Source organism: Sturnira hondurensis, unplaced genomic scaffold, assembly GCF_014824575.4.
Source record: "Sturnira hondurensis isolate 20B ecotype Veracruz unplaced genomic scaffold, ASM1482457v3 Scaffold0015659, whole genome shotgun sequence".
Classification (NCBI taxonomy): domain Eukaryota; kingdom Metazoa; phylum Chordata; class Mammalia; order Chiroptera; family Phyllostomidae; genus Sturnira; species Sturnira hondurensis.
In genome coordinates this window covers 94,183-110,055 of record NW_028088290.1, presented here as the reverse complement: position 1 = coordinate 110,055, position 15,873 = coordinate 94,183, and the positions used below count along the sequence as shown (strand labels likewise).

General features: G+C 36.7%; 1 protein-coding gene across 9 annotated transcripts in view; it reads right to left on the bottom strand.

Moving 5' to 3' along the window:
- Positions 1 to 5,073: 5,073 nt before the first annotated feature.
- LOC119000398 (caspase-13) overlaps positions 5,074 to 15,873 on the bottom strand; it is a 49,654-nt gene continuing 38,854 nt past the window's right edge. For 3 of the 9 annotated variants that reach the window (XM_037065326.1, XM_037065327.1, XM_037065321.1), the window contains exons 3-9: positions 14,063 to 14,173; positions 13,262 to 13,435; positions 11,068 to 11,302; positions 9,874 to 10,017; positions 8,623 to 8,732; positions 7,026 to 7,129; positions 5,074 to 5,200 (exon numbers count right to left, since the gene is read on the bottom strand). In XM_037065326.1, the coding sequence (XP_036921221.1) occupies positions 7,031 to 7,129; positions 8,623 to 8,732; positions 9,874 to 10,017; positions 11,068 to 11,302; positions 13,262 to 13,435; positions 14,063 to 14,173 (873 nt within the window). In that variant the 3' untranslated portion in view covers positions 5,074 to 5,200; positions 7,026 to 7,030. Of the gene's footprint in view, positions 5,201 to 5,838; positions 5,981 to 7,025; positions 7,130 to 8,622; positions 8,733 to 9,873; positions 10,018 to 11,067; positions 11,303 to 13,261; positions 13,436 to 14,062; positions 14,175 to 15,873 lie in introns of those variants that run through there. The other 6 variants (XM_037065324.1, XM_037065323.1, XR_005069319.1 and 3 more) reach the window with 5 other exon arrangements.

The window sequence follows — 15,873 nt, the reverse complement described above, 5'->3', positions numbered from 1 at the left end:
GGAGGGCCTCAAGGTAGGACTCGGGGGGCTGTAACAAAGAGGGAGTGATGGACCCTAGCACCCCAGCTATTCTGACATAGGCTGAGTCCACATTTCCGTCTGGGAAAAGCACTTCCTGGCTCTAATCCACTTAAGCCTAAAAACCTATGATGGGGAAGGCGATGCAGCCCTTTGCCAGCTAGAGGGGGATCCAGGATGCACAGGCCTAGAAAAGAGTGTGTAAAATCCTGTGAAACCTGCTTTGTTTAGAATGCTCTCATTTAAATAATAAGGGTCCAAGCAAGAAGTTTGTTCCTCAGTGTTTTATGGCTCATTAGCTATCTGACTCTGACTGAGAATAAGCCTTCATAGTTCTTTGAATGCTATCAATTGTTTGACCCTTACCTGTATTCTTGTGTGACTGAATCCAATAAAAGCCCATTGAGGAAGGGGCTCTTGGCCTTTCTCCTCTGAGAGATTGGCCACCTTTCCTCCCCAAGCAGATCATGTCTTGGTAGTATTACTTTCATCCATGGTGGATAGGGGGACTTTGCCGGCAAAGTTGCTCTCACACTGGTGATTCCTTGAGAACTAGTCCCACTTAAGTTGCTGGTCCACCCAAGCCATTTCCAGTGGCTTTTCCATACATCTGGCCTTTCTTGCCTCATGCTTCAGACTTTCTTAAAACCCTCAAACAAGCAGCATCTGGCCTCTGCATATCCTGCACCCCTGGCTAAGTGGTCTCAGGCCCAGCACTAGAGGCACCCAGCCTCGGTTCACAGCATGATCTTTCCTGAGCACCTCTGAGTCCAGCACAAATAGCAGTCATCTGTAAATCACTTTGTAGCTAGTACCAGGTTGCCCCATGCAGGCCATAGGCAGCTGCTGACCTTGGACTTTCTAAAAAGTTCCAGAGCCAGGCCACCAAGTGAACAGCTTTAAACCACACCACATTACAACCCTATGACTTCCATGAGTGAAGAGTGGGGCAGAGTTGGTGAGCACTAAAGGCCCACTGAAGCAAATCTTGTAGAGCAAGATTTTTCTTTTTCTTTATCTCTTCTTGTGGATAAGGTTGATGCTTGCACAGCAGCTCTTCCACTATAGTTGCATCCAATCCTTGCAGAGGCAGCCAATAGCACAATTAAGGTTCAAATACAATAGGGTAGTGCACACAGCCCAAATAGGGACACGCCTGGTGCATCCAACTAGAGTGACTGGGGAGGTTGAACCACAAGGCCCCTACTATACAAAGCCATTCTACCAAGTCTGGGAGATATAACAGCTCTATCTAATGTACAAAAACAGAATAGGGAAACAGACAAAAAACAGGTACTAAATGAAAGAACAGAATAAACCTCCAGAAAAAAAAAACTAAAAGAATCTTACATAAGCAAACTACCAGGTACAGGGTTCAAAACAACAGTTATAAGGATACTCAAGGAACTTAGTGAGAAATTCAACAGCACAAAAAACAAAACAAAACAAAACAAAACCCAGAGCCCTGGCTGGTACAGCTCAGTGGATTGAGCGCGGGCCTGTGAACCAAAGGATTGCTGTTCGATTCCCAGTCAGGGCACGTGTCTGGGTTGCAGCCCAGTTCCCAGCAGGGGACTCACGAGAGGCAACCATACATTAATATTTCTCTCCCTCTCTCCTTCCCTTCCCTTCTAAAGATAAATAAATAAAATCTTAAAAAAAAGAAAACATAAAAAATAACCAGTCAGACATTAAGTATACACTGACTGAAATGAAGATGACATTACAGGGAATCAACAGCAGGGTAAATGAAGCCAAGAATTAAATCAGCAATTTGAAATATAAAGAAGCAAAATATTCCCAATCAAAACATCAAAAAAGAGACCCAAATAAATGAATATAGCATAAAAGCTTCTGGGACAACTTCAAATGTACCAACATTTATATTGTAGGGGTGCAAGAAAGAAGAGACAAAAACTTGAAAACCTACTTGAAAAATAAAATTTCCCTAATATGGTGAAATAAATAGACATACAAGTCTAGAAAGTATTGAGACTCCCAAACAAGATGAACCCAAAGAGGCCCATACCAAGGCATATCATAAGTAAAATGCCAAAGGTCACGGACAAAGAAAGAATCTTATAGCAGCAAGACTAAAGTAGTTAGTTACCTACAAAGGAACTCCCATAAGACTGTCAGCTGATTTTTCAACAAAAAATCCCTTTGTAGACAAGAGGGATTGGCAAGAAGTATCCAGAGTGATGGAAAGCAAGGACCTATAATAAAATTATTCTACCCAGCAAAGTTATCAGTTAGAATGAAAGGACATGTAAAGAGCTTCCCAGAAAAGAAAAAGATAAAGGAGTTCATCACTAGCACCAAACCTGTATTACAACAAATGTTATAGTTATTTGTTATTAAATTATATTTACATTCCCAAAGTAAATTCTAACTGTCTAAAAAACATTAATACTACAAGATATGTGGCTGGATTTGATTTGCTAACACCTTATTTAGAATGGTTTTATCACTGTTCCTGAAAAATCAGACTGTGCTTTTCTAACGTTGCCTCCACTTCTCTAGTTCTGTAGCAGTTGTACACTAGTACCATGAGGAATTTAAGAAAGGTACTTCTCTTTATATTATCTGGAAGTATTTATATAAATCTGAGTTTATCATGTTCTTAGAAGTTTTGTAAGGCATTTCTTTACACCATTCATGTTTTTTAACTTTTTTTCAGGTAGAAGAGATAAAGAAAAAGTAATGTATTTAATGTTCATGGATTAATTTGGCTTTTTATTTCATCATGGATTAATTTTTCTAATTTCTTACCTAGAATTCCAGCTACATTTTATGTGAGTCTCATGTTTTTTCTATAATTGTGTTTATTTGTGTATAGTGTACTTTTTTGTCATCCATACTGTCCATATGCTAATTCTAATTTTCAAACTCCATCTCACTAAATATCTGCTATTAGTTCTTTTAGAACCAGGTTTCACTTTTAGTAATCTGATCAATACTTTTATCTTATTACCATTTTATTGATTTTGGAATTTTTAATATTTATTATTTTCATTTTTATATTTTATTATTAATTTAGTATTTTTCTGACTAATCAAGTTTAATGCTAGGTTTATTTTTTCTTGTTTTATGTATATAAGCTAGATAGATAGATAGATATGTGCATATAGAGTTAGCATATATATATGAAACATAAATTTATGTGTCTGTTCCTGTGTGTATATTTTTCCAGTTATGTGGTGATGTTTGAAAATCTTTATCTTGGGTTTCTACTATTATCATGGGACAGTGAAATGAAGTCTCCAAAATATATATTTTTGAATCTTTTTATGTGTCTTGTGTTTCTACATGGAAAAGCTAGCTAAGCCCAGTAATATAAAAATCATGAATCTTTTTACTACTGTTAACCTTTATAATGCAAAATTTAGTAAAACCTCTAATTCAGAACCTTATAATTTCAGTTTTTCATTATTTTTCAGAAAGTGCAGTACAGTGTTTAATAACTCAGATTCTAGAGCAACTCAGATTGCATTCAAATTCTGGTGTGTTTACCTATACACTGGGTGACTTTGGGCAAGTCACTTAAGCTCTATATTCTTTTAATTTATTGTGGGTAAAATAGAGGTATCGATAGTAATTACTTTATAGGGTTGCTGTGAAAGTTAAAGTAGTTGTTTATATATAAGTCCCTTAAAATACTCAACATCTTTAAAATAATCTTGATGTACATTTAATATACATGAATATTAATGATTATGGCTGTATTTGATGCCTAGAGCATTCTCTGAACTCATTTGAGCTGTACACTAAAATAATTATCCAGCATTCGGTGTCTGTGCAACAGAAGGGGTACATCTCTTTAGTGAGAAACTCTGATAGACATGTTGCCAAAACTCCTCTACCAGTGTTCACCCTTCCATAGATTTTGACATTCTCTCTTCCATTGCTGACACTTCCCCTTCTCTTTATGTCCTTTATCTGATGATATCTCTATTTTCATATAAATACAGTAAGGTTATACCATCTTGAACCAATAGCCAAATTATTTTAGACAATAGCTAAATGCTTGTGAAAGAGTAAAATTTCCCTGAAGTTTGGAAATAGGCACACATCTGAAAAGAAAATAATCAAGAAAGTGTATTTATTTTGTAGAAAGAAAGAAAGGTACATGGGAATAATTTGCTAAAATATTAGTTTACTGAGGAAAATATTAGCTGAACCTATGATGCTGGCTAAAGAATGAGCTAGAAAACTTCTCTGTATCACTGTAGACTTTGGGGTTGATGAGTACACTGATGAGGAGCTGACCATTTTACAGTTTTGGTCTTCTATATGGGCACCATCTCCTTTTACCCTGTGGCTGAGGTCCAGTCCTGGCCAGTCTTTTCACTCAGTGAAATGCAGATATTATATGAGTCATAAGCTAGAAAATCCAGTTAGCTTCCTCCATTTCATTTTCATTCACCCACCATTTTAATTGAAATTTGATGAGGGGAGTTGGAAAGATTGAAAAAGAAGAAAAAAAGAAAAACTTCATGGCCATAGACAACAGTGTGGGGGCTGTGGGGAGAAACAGAGTAGCTGAGGTGGAAGAGAGTATGAGGGAATAAATAAGGATGGATGAAGACTTGACTTGGGGTGGTAAACACACAATATGATATTCAGATGATGTGTTGTGGAATTGTGCACCTGAAACCTATCTAATTTTGTTAATCATAGTCATCCTAATAAAGTCAATAAAAAAGGAAATAAAGAACAAAATAAACAAAACAGAAACATACTCATGGGTATAAAGAACAAACTGGTCGCTCCTAGATAAGGGGGAACAATTAGAGGACTGAGTAAAAATTATGAAGAGATTAAGAAGTACAAAGTGGTAGTAATGAAACAGTCATGGGATGTAATGTAAAACATGGGGAATACAGTCAGTAATACTGATAAAGCATGTACGATGTCACATAGGAACAAGACTTACCAGGGGCAATCAGTTCACAAGTTATATAAATATCTAACCATTAGACTATACACTAAAACTATAATATATTGAATAACCACTATAATTGAAAAATAGTTTTAGAGAAAGTAAATCTAAAAAAAAGGACCAAAAGATGCAGTTTATTTGTTTTCATATTTATTTAAATACAGAGGTTAAATATGTGTGCTGTATTGGTAAAGGTGTTCGTGAAAATTGATAAAGAAGGGCTGGACTTCCTGTAATTTCCTGAAAATAAAATAACAGAAGATCAGAATAGTTACAACAAGCCTCAATCTATCCCTTATGATTCTTTTTCTTTTTCCATCCTCTTCCATGTGCTTTTCTTATTTCCCTTGGCTTCAAACAGGGACAATTGTAGTGTATTCATAGATAGTACTCAGGCTGGGCTTTGGAAAATCTAATTAGATGATCTCATTTCTCTGGTAAAAATGGTTTCTAATTTCATTCAGGATAAAAATTTTAGAACATTTACCATGTGATCACCAAGGCCCATGTGATCAGGATTTTCACCATGTTTCTCAATTTGTCTCTGTCATGTTCCCCATTCTCTTTCTCCTCCAGCCCACTGCATTTTGGCAGGGAGGAGAAGTGGGACAACTGTCATAGCATAAACAATAACATATTTTTTAAAAAAACAAAAGGAAAAATGTGTAACTACATTTCTGCCTCAGGGTTTTGTACTTGCTAGTCCCTGTGCTACAACACATTTTCTGATTATAATCCTGTGATAATAGAATCACAGGATTCACTACCCAACTCAATTCATGCTGTGTTCTAATTTAATTATTTTCTTACTTCAAAGAAGACTGTCCTGTATAATCTATTATAGCACAAACAGCACCCATCTCTTTAATTTCTTTAACATTCTTTATTGTTCTTCTTAGCTCTGATCACTCTCTGACATATACCAGTTTGTGTATTTAGAGTTTGTCTCCATTCACTACAGTGTGAGCTTCCTGGAAACAAGGACTCCATTAATTTTGTACACTGGTATATCCTAAAATTCTAGAGCAGAATTTGGAATATAGTAAGTTCTTCATAAGTTTTAGTCAAATAAATAGCTCAATCCTAAATGTGGCTCTATGGCTCTGTTTATACTAATTAGGCAATACAAGCTATTCTGACAAAGTACTTACACCTTTATGAAACAACACAGTAAAAAACAAGGGGTAAAGAAAAGCAGAGATTTAAAGAATTGAGATAAACTTACTATAAAAATACTTTTAATTATGTTGCTAAGAGATTAAAAATATACCTATTACACAGTGGGATGTAAAGCTGTTGTGAGTAAAGTAATTGTTGGATTTAAACTTGATGGGCCATTTTAAAATATTTGACCCCCCCAAAGATGTAAATGTTAATAACATAGGTGCTTACAGGGGATTCTGAGCAGTAGTAACTAAGGATCCGAGAGCAACTCGGACTGTTCTGTAATATACATTGTAAGAAAAGTCAGAAAAACAGAGTCTGCATTAGCATAAACAATACAGTCCCAAATATGTCTGTCAGTGATAAGAGCTCAAAGTTAGTGATGTGATAAATGTGCTTGAAGTTGGCTCCTTTGTTTTTAGTAATTTTCAGGATCTGAGGCAACTTTGGTAACTCAGTGTCTGTGAATGCTTGTGTTTGTTTGTGTGTGTGTCAGAGAGAGAGAGAGAAACAGAGACAAAGCTAGAGATGGGGAGGAAAAGAAGGAAGTATAACTAATAATAGAAGCATGATTACAGCTTGGTCTTACTAATTGCTACCCTGCGTCCTTCATTATTTATTCCTTTCTGCCTTCATCAGGTTTATCTCCTCGATTGACTGACAGATTGATTAATTGATTTTGGAGACAGAGGATGAAACAAATGGATTTATGTAAAGCAACAAAAGATTCTAATTGCCAAACTATATCAACAAGTAACACTAATTTGACCACCCAAGCAATTGGCTATCTTTTGTCATTGGACATCACTACCAATACTACTCTCTCATTTAATTCACCTGCGAACAACTCCAACAGTTACTACTTTCAGTTACCAGGATGGCCAACAACTCTGATACTTACGATTTTCAATTGCCAGGAAACAGGTAGAAATATCTAGTCATGGATAATCGTTCAATGGTGGGCATCTGGGCTTTAACATCTGGCTTTTCAAATGACCTTTGTACCTAAAAAGAAAAAGAGGCAAAGGATGAAACATAACTCTTAGTCACTCTCAGAGAACATTTTGCACCATAAGCCAACAAATTCTGGGAATGAAAGGTGCTATTAGGGTTAATGGGAGCAAGACCATGGTCATTCTAATGTCCAGTCACTGCCACCCTACATTTATAAGTAATTCCCCATGTTACAAAACACTCTATCTTAGAACAAATGCTTCATGTCTAATCCAAGGTTTTTCTATCTGCATTTCTTCTCTATTTCTTTTCCATCTCTATTCTACATATCTGAACTGCATCTCAAATATCCTCTACCTTTAACCTCAAAGACTACATCATCAATTCAATGAGGCACAAAAAGCCACTTTTGACCTTAAAACCTGAACAAGACACCATATTGAACTCTGAAGGGTTTTTTTTGCTTGTTTGTTTGTTTTGCCATGGATTGATCTATGAGGTCTTATTTCTAATATTATTCTAGCAATGTCCTTGAGATTACAATGTCTAATTCCTATTCATCCAACAGGACTCAACTTCTCGAGTTCCCATTCTCAGAGACCCTAACTCACATTACAATGTGATCTTCTCCATTTCCAGTAAAGATATACTCCTCTTTCCCACAGTTCTGTACTATTTGTTCTCTACAGTTTTGAGTTTAGGATAAAAACAGCCACACTTTCTCATATTCTTACTATTAGTACATTTCTTGCTAAAGAAGAAGGTGGGGGAGCATCTGTTCATTTATTCATGCCTTGTGTTGAATGAACATTATTTCCCGTGTGCCAGCATGGTGAGATGTTGAACAAATTCCTGCCTTCACAAAGTTTGCATTCAAGTGAGTGATTACAGGTTACCAAACAAGTCATATATATAGCAAATGAGTGATGATCATAACTAGGGAGGAAAACAAATTAGGACGCAGGGGGGAATAAGGCATATTCTAATTTGGGAAAGAAATATAATCTTCCTTTCTGGACTACTCCATTCAAAGAATGTCTTCCTTAATTTCTTTCAGTGCCTTAGAATTCTTTTGTTGTGGATTCTATCACAATCTGTATTGACAATGTTTTTGTTGGCCTACTTATTTAGTATACATCTCTCACAATAATGTAGGCTATTGGTAGCCTTATGACACAATGTCTCACCTACCCCTGTTTCAGGAAGATTATGGCAATTATATGTAGAACCCTGACACATAATTATTTAATAAATTAAGCAACAATAATTAATTCAAAATGCTTTCATTCTTTGTATTTTAGGAAAGTATAGTCCATAACATTTGAGCTTCCACTTTATATGATTTTGTTCTCTTTTCACTTGCTGCTGTGGTGTTTTAACATCTTCTTTTACTAATAACAGATTTAAAACCCCGAGTAACAGAAATAAGGGCACTGTTATACTTTTGTTTCCCTGACACAATCAGTCAGTGTAACTTGAATTAGTATAAGAGCAAGACTTCCAGAAAAAAAAAAAAGTGACTAGAGGAGGGAAAAGAAGGTTACCTTCCGAAATACTTCCTCAAGGTGACAGCACCAAGAATATTTCTGAAAGCATGTGATTAGTTGTGAAATGAAGAGTGAACCCTTTTTGGTGTCTCTCCAGGATACATTATCTATGAAGAAAAGAAATGGTAAGCCTTTGGCTCTGGCCTCACCTATTTTTATTACATTTTTTGTTTTAGGGGTATGTCCTTTAAGCATTGCTTGGGAATTAATTTGACATATTTAAGGAAAACACTTATATATCAACATTAACTCATTTACAACAGGGTAGAAAAACTGGCAGAGATTAACTAAAGGGATAGCTGATCAGAATTGTATGGTGACTGCATTGTATTTTTTGGGACTGACACTTTGTGCCTCATGTTCATTCACTTGACTTGAAAGGTTTGAGATAGAACAGGAATTACTGCTTTTTCGGTTGAAAGAACAGACACTCAGACGGTTAAAGAATTTTCCCATGCTCAGGAAGTAAACAACAAAAAACGGGCATCTGGCTCCAAAGGGTGATTACAGAGTAAAAATCTCAGTGTCTTTCAAGAGTATAGTAAACAAGGCAAATGAACAAATCCAAAGAAAACTTCTTAAGAGGAGGGAAAAGTTTAGGACATAGGTTGTGGAGATGATTTCACAAATGTGTACTTATATCCAACTCATTATGTTACATACATTAAGTATATATGTATTTTTGTATGTCAGTTAAAACTCTATGCAGTGGTTTAAAAATACTTAAAGCAGAAATTTTCAAATCAGAAATACTGCAATGTAAGGCTTCTTAAGATGACTAACTAGAAGTCAAAGACTAAACCCTAGTAACCTACTATTAGGCCTCATTAACCCCAGACTGTCATTTTCTACCTCTTTTAAAGGATATTCACACCCTTCCAGGCAGGCGATAATACACTCCAACTAGCATCAAATTGGAACTATGGAGAAAGGGCTAGAGTAGAAAACTGAATCATTCATTTGTTTTTAAATTTTGTATGGTCAACTGGATTGCTTGTATTAGGTTGTTGGAATGTTTGGTATGTCTCAGCTTATAAAGTAGAGCACTTAAAACCCAAGTATGATTTTTAAAAGGAGAAAATATATAGAATTTTTGTTTCCATAAAATAATGAGATACATGTAAATTATTTTAGCAGCATTCAAAATGTGCCTTAGATCATTGCTGCATAGAGCCTATCAATATTCTAGAACCATTCAGGGGTGGCTTCAGGCCCACAGATCTTTGTGTGCAACTGAAAGATACATACGTGGGGTTGAGGAGCAGAAAGCAACGAAGTCCTTCTCCACGTGTGCTCTGTGAACAGCATCCTCCTCTGGGTCCCCATGTGGCTGTGAAGAGCTGTCTGCTGAGGCTGCTGGAGAGTCACTGACCCACAATACCCCGCGATTTGCTGGAGAGACAACAACTGTGTAAACATTGTGTGCCTCCCTCAGTTTGACTGTCACAATTGCCCACCGCATTCTCTTTGAAAGTTCATTCTTTCCCTGGCCAGGTACCTCAGTTGCTTAGAGTGTCATCCCAATGGTCAAGGTTCTGGATTCCATCCCAGTCAGAGCACACTCAAGAATCAACCAATGGATACATAAATAAGTGCAAAAGAAATTCAGTGTTTCTTTCTCCCTCTCTCTCTCAAATGAACAAATTTTAAGAAGTGAATAACAATAAAGAAATGTTAATTATCACCACTTTTATATTTGCATGGCAAACACATACACACACTAAACTCCCTGTCCCCACACACATAACTTGGCCTCTCTCTACTGTCTTAGAACAATGTGCCAGTTAACAGTGAGAGCATCTTGTATGTAAAGAATGACAGTAACATAAACACGAAAGAACCCATTTTCTAAGAAGAGCAAAGGAGTTCAAGCCTTATGTGCATCATTGCAGAGCATAGTTACTATTTTTAGCTAAATTATTTCTGTTTTTCTTTCCTAAACATGGCTCCAAAAATCCAAAAGACAACTGGAAGTCAGAAAACAAACAAATAAAATTTTGAGAGCAATGCCAAGTGCCCTTATTTCCCTACCCAGTTCCCTTTCAACACTGTTTGAGATAAAAAAGGGGTGCTGCTATTACAGAATAGCTCCACTATCAAATGAAATTCTTCTCAATGCAGAGAATGTCAGAATATCTGTAAACTATTTACAAGTAAAGCTGTTACTAAAATGATTCATTCCAATGGTTAAATATTTTTGTTCAACTTTGATTTAGGCATTCCAAAGATCTCCTTCATTGCTCTCCTTAGATTCAGCTAAATATGTCTCAGCTGGAAAGATATTTCTCATGATTCCAACCACTTAAGTGGAGTTTCCCAAGAATCCAATTCACTTCATTTGCCCTGAATGGGGAGTAAAATTATTTCCCCTAAAATGAAAACAAAGATCACAGTCCTCAGCAAACAGTTCAGGTACTTTGGATTTTCCCTGTCAGAACTCACCACCTCTGCAGGCCTGGACAATGATGACCTTCGGTTTGTCCTTTAGACTGAGGCAGTGGCAGTTGTTGAACATCCGAAAGATGGTGTCATACAGCAGCACATCTGGTTTTTCATCTCTGTGCAGAGTCCCACAAATTCCTTCCAGGATGCCATGAGACATGAACACCAAGAATGTGCTGTCTGAAGATTTGTGCTCTGGGCGGGCAGCAAATGCCGCCAACACTGACTCCATCTCCTGAAAAAACCCACTATGTGTTACTTTAAGAGGACCTCCTACTTATCATGAGCAGTATAAGAAACATCTTTAATGTTCCAACCACTGTGCCTTCACATAGTGTTTACTCAATCATAGCTGTTTAACTTTTCTTTCTAAAATGGGTCAGTGAAGTCAACTGTCTGTTCCTGCTAACATTATATGAGTTGCCTCTTGATATTTTTCACTTTTGCTTATTTTTGGGGGGAACCCCTCTGCCTGGTTTCAGGAGTTGTAACTGCCCCCCATGGCTAAGGCTGAGTGAGCATCCTCCAGAATGCTAGCCACTTAGGAGTCAGAGCTTTTCTCTGGTAGCAAAGGCTGCTTCTGCTTCCTCCCCTGCTCCCAATGCTTGGTCGTTTAGTCTATGATTGGGTACTACATCTGAGAGCAGAGTCAACCTAAGCCCGACACGATCACTTGGGAGGCCATTGTGGAAGGACTCAGAAGGGCTGCAACAAAGAGGGAGAGCAGGACCTTTGCCCGTCAGGTATTCTGACATAGCCCGAGTCCCCATTTTTGTCTGGGGAAAGCACTTCCTGGCTCTAATCAACTTAAGTCTAAAAACCTATGATGGGGAAGGTGATGCAGCCCTGTGCTGGAAAGCGCAGGTTCTCCAGGTGGTCAGGCCTAAGAAAGAATATGTAAAATCCTGTGAAACCTGCTTTGTTTAGAATGCTCTCATTTAAATAATAAGGTCCAAGCAAGAAGTTTGTTCCTCAAAGTTTTATGGCTCTTTAGCTATCTGACCCTGACTGGGAATAAGCCCTCATAATTCTTTGAATGCTATCTGTTGTTTGATCTTTATCTGTGCAAAGGAACCCAATGCAAGGCCATTGAGGAAGGGGCTCTTGGCCCTTCCCCTTTGAAGGATTGGCCACCTTTCCTCCTCAAGCAGATCAGTCTTGGTAGCTTCAATTTCAACCGTGGCGGATGGGGGGACTTTTCGGGCAAAGTTGACCCCACATATTTTCACTTATATATCCTTTTCTTTCTGTTTCTGCCTTGTATCTCATCACTTAATTAGAGTATTGTGTCATATAGCTATCATTCCACTTCCCTTCAAAACCCTTCTCTCTGTACCTATAATTAAATCAAATTTCTGACATATTTTTACTTTCTTCTTCCTGTCTCCTTCTTCCTGTATAATCTAATACACTGGTCTTCCTTTGTTTTTTTTCCAGTTTTACATTTAGTTTAGACTTTTCATTTGTAGTCGTCTTTCCTGGAATGTATTTTATTCACGTTTCCAAACTTGTGTTGCTATTATAAGCTTGTCATCTGTCAGCTCCTCCTTTGTCTCCTAACAGGACTTTTCTTAACCAATCTATTGAAACAAGTACTCCCCAATCACCAATTTGCCTTTATGTGTTTTTTTCTTTTTCACTTACTTTCATTTTTTAAACTCTTAAAGAGAGATGTGTAGACACACCAAATATCTGAAATGTTCTGTTTTGTTTTTTTTTTTTAGTTGTATTGGATCGCTGCCAGTAAATATAATTCAGTGGAGCTTGGAACTTCCTGCTTTATACACAGACATGCCCCCAGTGCCAGGAATAGGCCCTGGGACAAAGTCAGGACTCAGTATTTTTCATGGTGAGTACATTTCTATTAAACATTTATGAGTTAAATTTTCTGAGAATATTGGATCTAAATCTCAATCATCTCTCTTTGGAACTAAGAATTTTATGAGTACACAGGCCAATCACTTTTGTGTCTTTTTGGAGAATTGAGAGTATTTGGAGTTCAAAAAAGACAGATTTCATCTGTATACTTTCATTGTATACACTCATACACACATGCACACATACACATACACACACAACATGTGACCAAGGGTTCTTAAAGTGCTTGGCTATTCATATTATAAAGTTTTGTTAGTAGGAGGATGTGTACTGAATATGTAATATATACATGTATGGGGTGGTGAGGGGCCCTTACCTTGGCTGTGAGGTTCTCTTCCACTTCCACACTATAGCCAAGGCCCTCAAGAAGTTCCTTCATCCCTGTGATGTCAAGCTCAGCCCCTCCCCTCTGAGGAAGGTGATCAAACTCTCTGTTGCATATGATGAGAGCCAGACGAGTGCGGTCCTTTCTATCCTTTATTGAATAGATCTATAGGAAATGGATATGCAGTGACTTTGATTTACCTAAATATCTGTTTTTTAAAAATTTTATTGTTGTTCAAGTATAGTTGTCTGCATTCCCCACCCCGAACAACTCCCTCCAACCCCAGCCATCCCCACCCTCTTCCCAAGAATTTCTATCCTTTCTCCTCTATCCTCTTCACCTAGACAAATCATTCTTACTATTCAAGGTTCAGATCAAATTTCATGAAAGCCAGGAAACATTTGCAATTGGCTCAGGCTTTAATTATATTTTTAAAACATGTTTCATATCCAGGAGTATGCTTTTCAAGGAGTATGCAGATAATAACTACTCAGTTATGCTATCTTATACTCATAAATATTTTTGTTTTATGACTATAACTGAATTATAATAAATCTCAAATAGGTATGAGGACATCAAGGCATGCTGAGAGATCCACATTTTATCGTGGGATTGAAAGAAAGTTGGAATTTGTGTGAGGGTGTACTATTTCCTCCTTGCACAAAGCATCTAAGAGAGAGATTACCACTGCCTGCACCTCATCTCTCTGCCATTAGTGCTCTGAGAGACTGTGTATCCAGTGAAAGCAATTGCGTCTCTCTCTCTCTCTAGTTTATCTACAGAACACAGTACCTCTTCAGCCCTTTCTTTACACAGTTTCAGGAATTCTGCACGAGGACAGAGCTTGAGAGTATCTGTAGATGCTTCTGCTGGCTCAGCTGGTCCAACCATGTCTGTAGGAACCAGAGGAAATACCACATGACATCACATGACAGAAATTTCACATCTGCATCTATGAACCAAGTATCACTTAAGGAGAGTGGCAGAGAGGTAAATACTGAGAAGTTTTTTTAACATATTAATGTAGGAATTATAATTTCATCTAACCTCTAGTATGAAGAGATGTATTGTTAGTGAGAAAGAAGGGAGAAATTCTTGGTAGCAGATCCACCCAAAAATATAATGATAAATTCTGGTTATTATAAAGAAAACACCTTGATAATTTGGATCAAGTTTAGCCTTTTTTGTGTTCGTCAAAACAGTTTGAGTTTAGCAACATTTTACTCTAGAAATCTCATGCGCCGAAGTGAACATTTTCTTGTCAATAAGCAAGAGTATACTGAGTAAATATATATCAGAATGCTATCCAAAATACAAGTGAGTCACATACACAATGAAAATTTTTCTAATGTCACATTATAAAGTACAAACAACTAAAATTAATTTTAACAATATTTCATTTAACACAATATATCCAAGCTATTATCATTTCAGCATGTGTCACTACCCACAATTTAAGCACTACTAGTTAACACATGGCTAGCAGCTACCATATTGGATAGTATAACATCCCAAGTCTACTTCTAATTACAGAGAACAGATACACATATACACACACTTAACATTTAATAGCATCCTGAATCCTATACCATCCAGATTTTATTTTTCCCTGCAACCTCAGCCTGAATCCTTAACTTTTCCATGGGAGTTGAACTTCTCTGATTCTTTGCCAAGTTGTGCAGTCAGCTATTTCAAGGAGAAATTCTGTATGGCAAACAGAGTGCTGATCCCACAGCCAGAGGGACATCATTTTCGTCAGAGGTTCTAATGTACACTGTATGTCCTTGCCTCCAAAATGCTGAATAAAATTTAATGCTAAACTGCCAGCATTAAATTTTCAACCCATGTTTTAAAATGTGAGTTAATAACTCCTCCCAGTTGGAAAAAATTTTTCTGACCCACCCTTAAGAGAAATGAAATATTACCCAATACCACTTGCCAGCATTTGACTGAGATTTTGCAAGAGACTGGGAAAGTCCAAAGCCCTCCCCTTTGTGAGGAAGGAAGAAGAATTAACAAACTAGAGGAGGTTTATTGTGATTTTGTTAACAAGGTTTTTGTCCATGATAACAATAAAGCTTAATGTTTAATTACATGAACCAACCAAATCAGTCTTTGATTTTATTTAATTTAAAGGGAAAAGGTAATATTACTCTGTATAAAATTTTCAGTTTTTATATTTTATATTACTTTTACTCATTTATTTTCATTGTTTTCATAATATTTTTGATAAATGTCTTTCTAAAATATATTTTAAAAACTTAGGCTCAAGAGATGCAACAAATTGTAAGTCTTTAAGGAAACCAATCTTTCTGAACATTTTAAAATAGATTAAATAGTGACACATTCTCCATTCCCATTGTAGCAGATTTTGCCAATTTAAAGAACCCCTGATTCCAGAGATATGTCAGAGGATATGTGTCTCATCAAACCTCTTTTTTTCCCATTTATTTACAAGTTTGGTCAACTCTCTAGCTCAAGAAATGTCATCTCCTAATGACTGTTGTGTATCTATACATAGATAAAGTTTTTGCAGTTAAAATTGGGAATTAATATTTCTATGTTGCATCTAAAAGTATATTTAGTAAGAAAACAATTCCTTA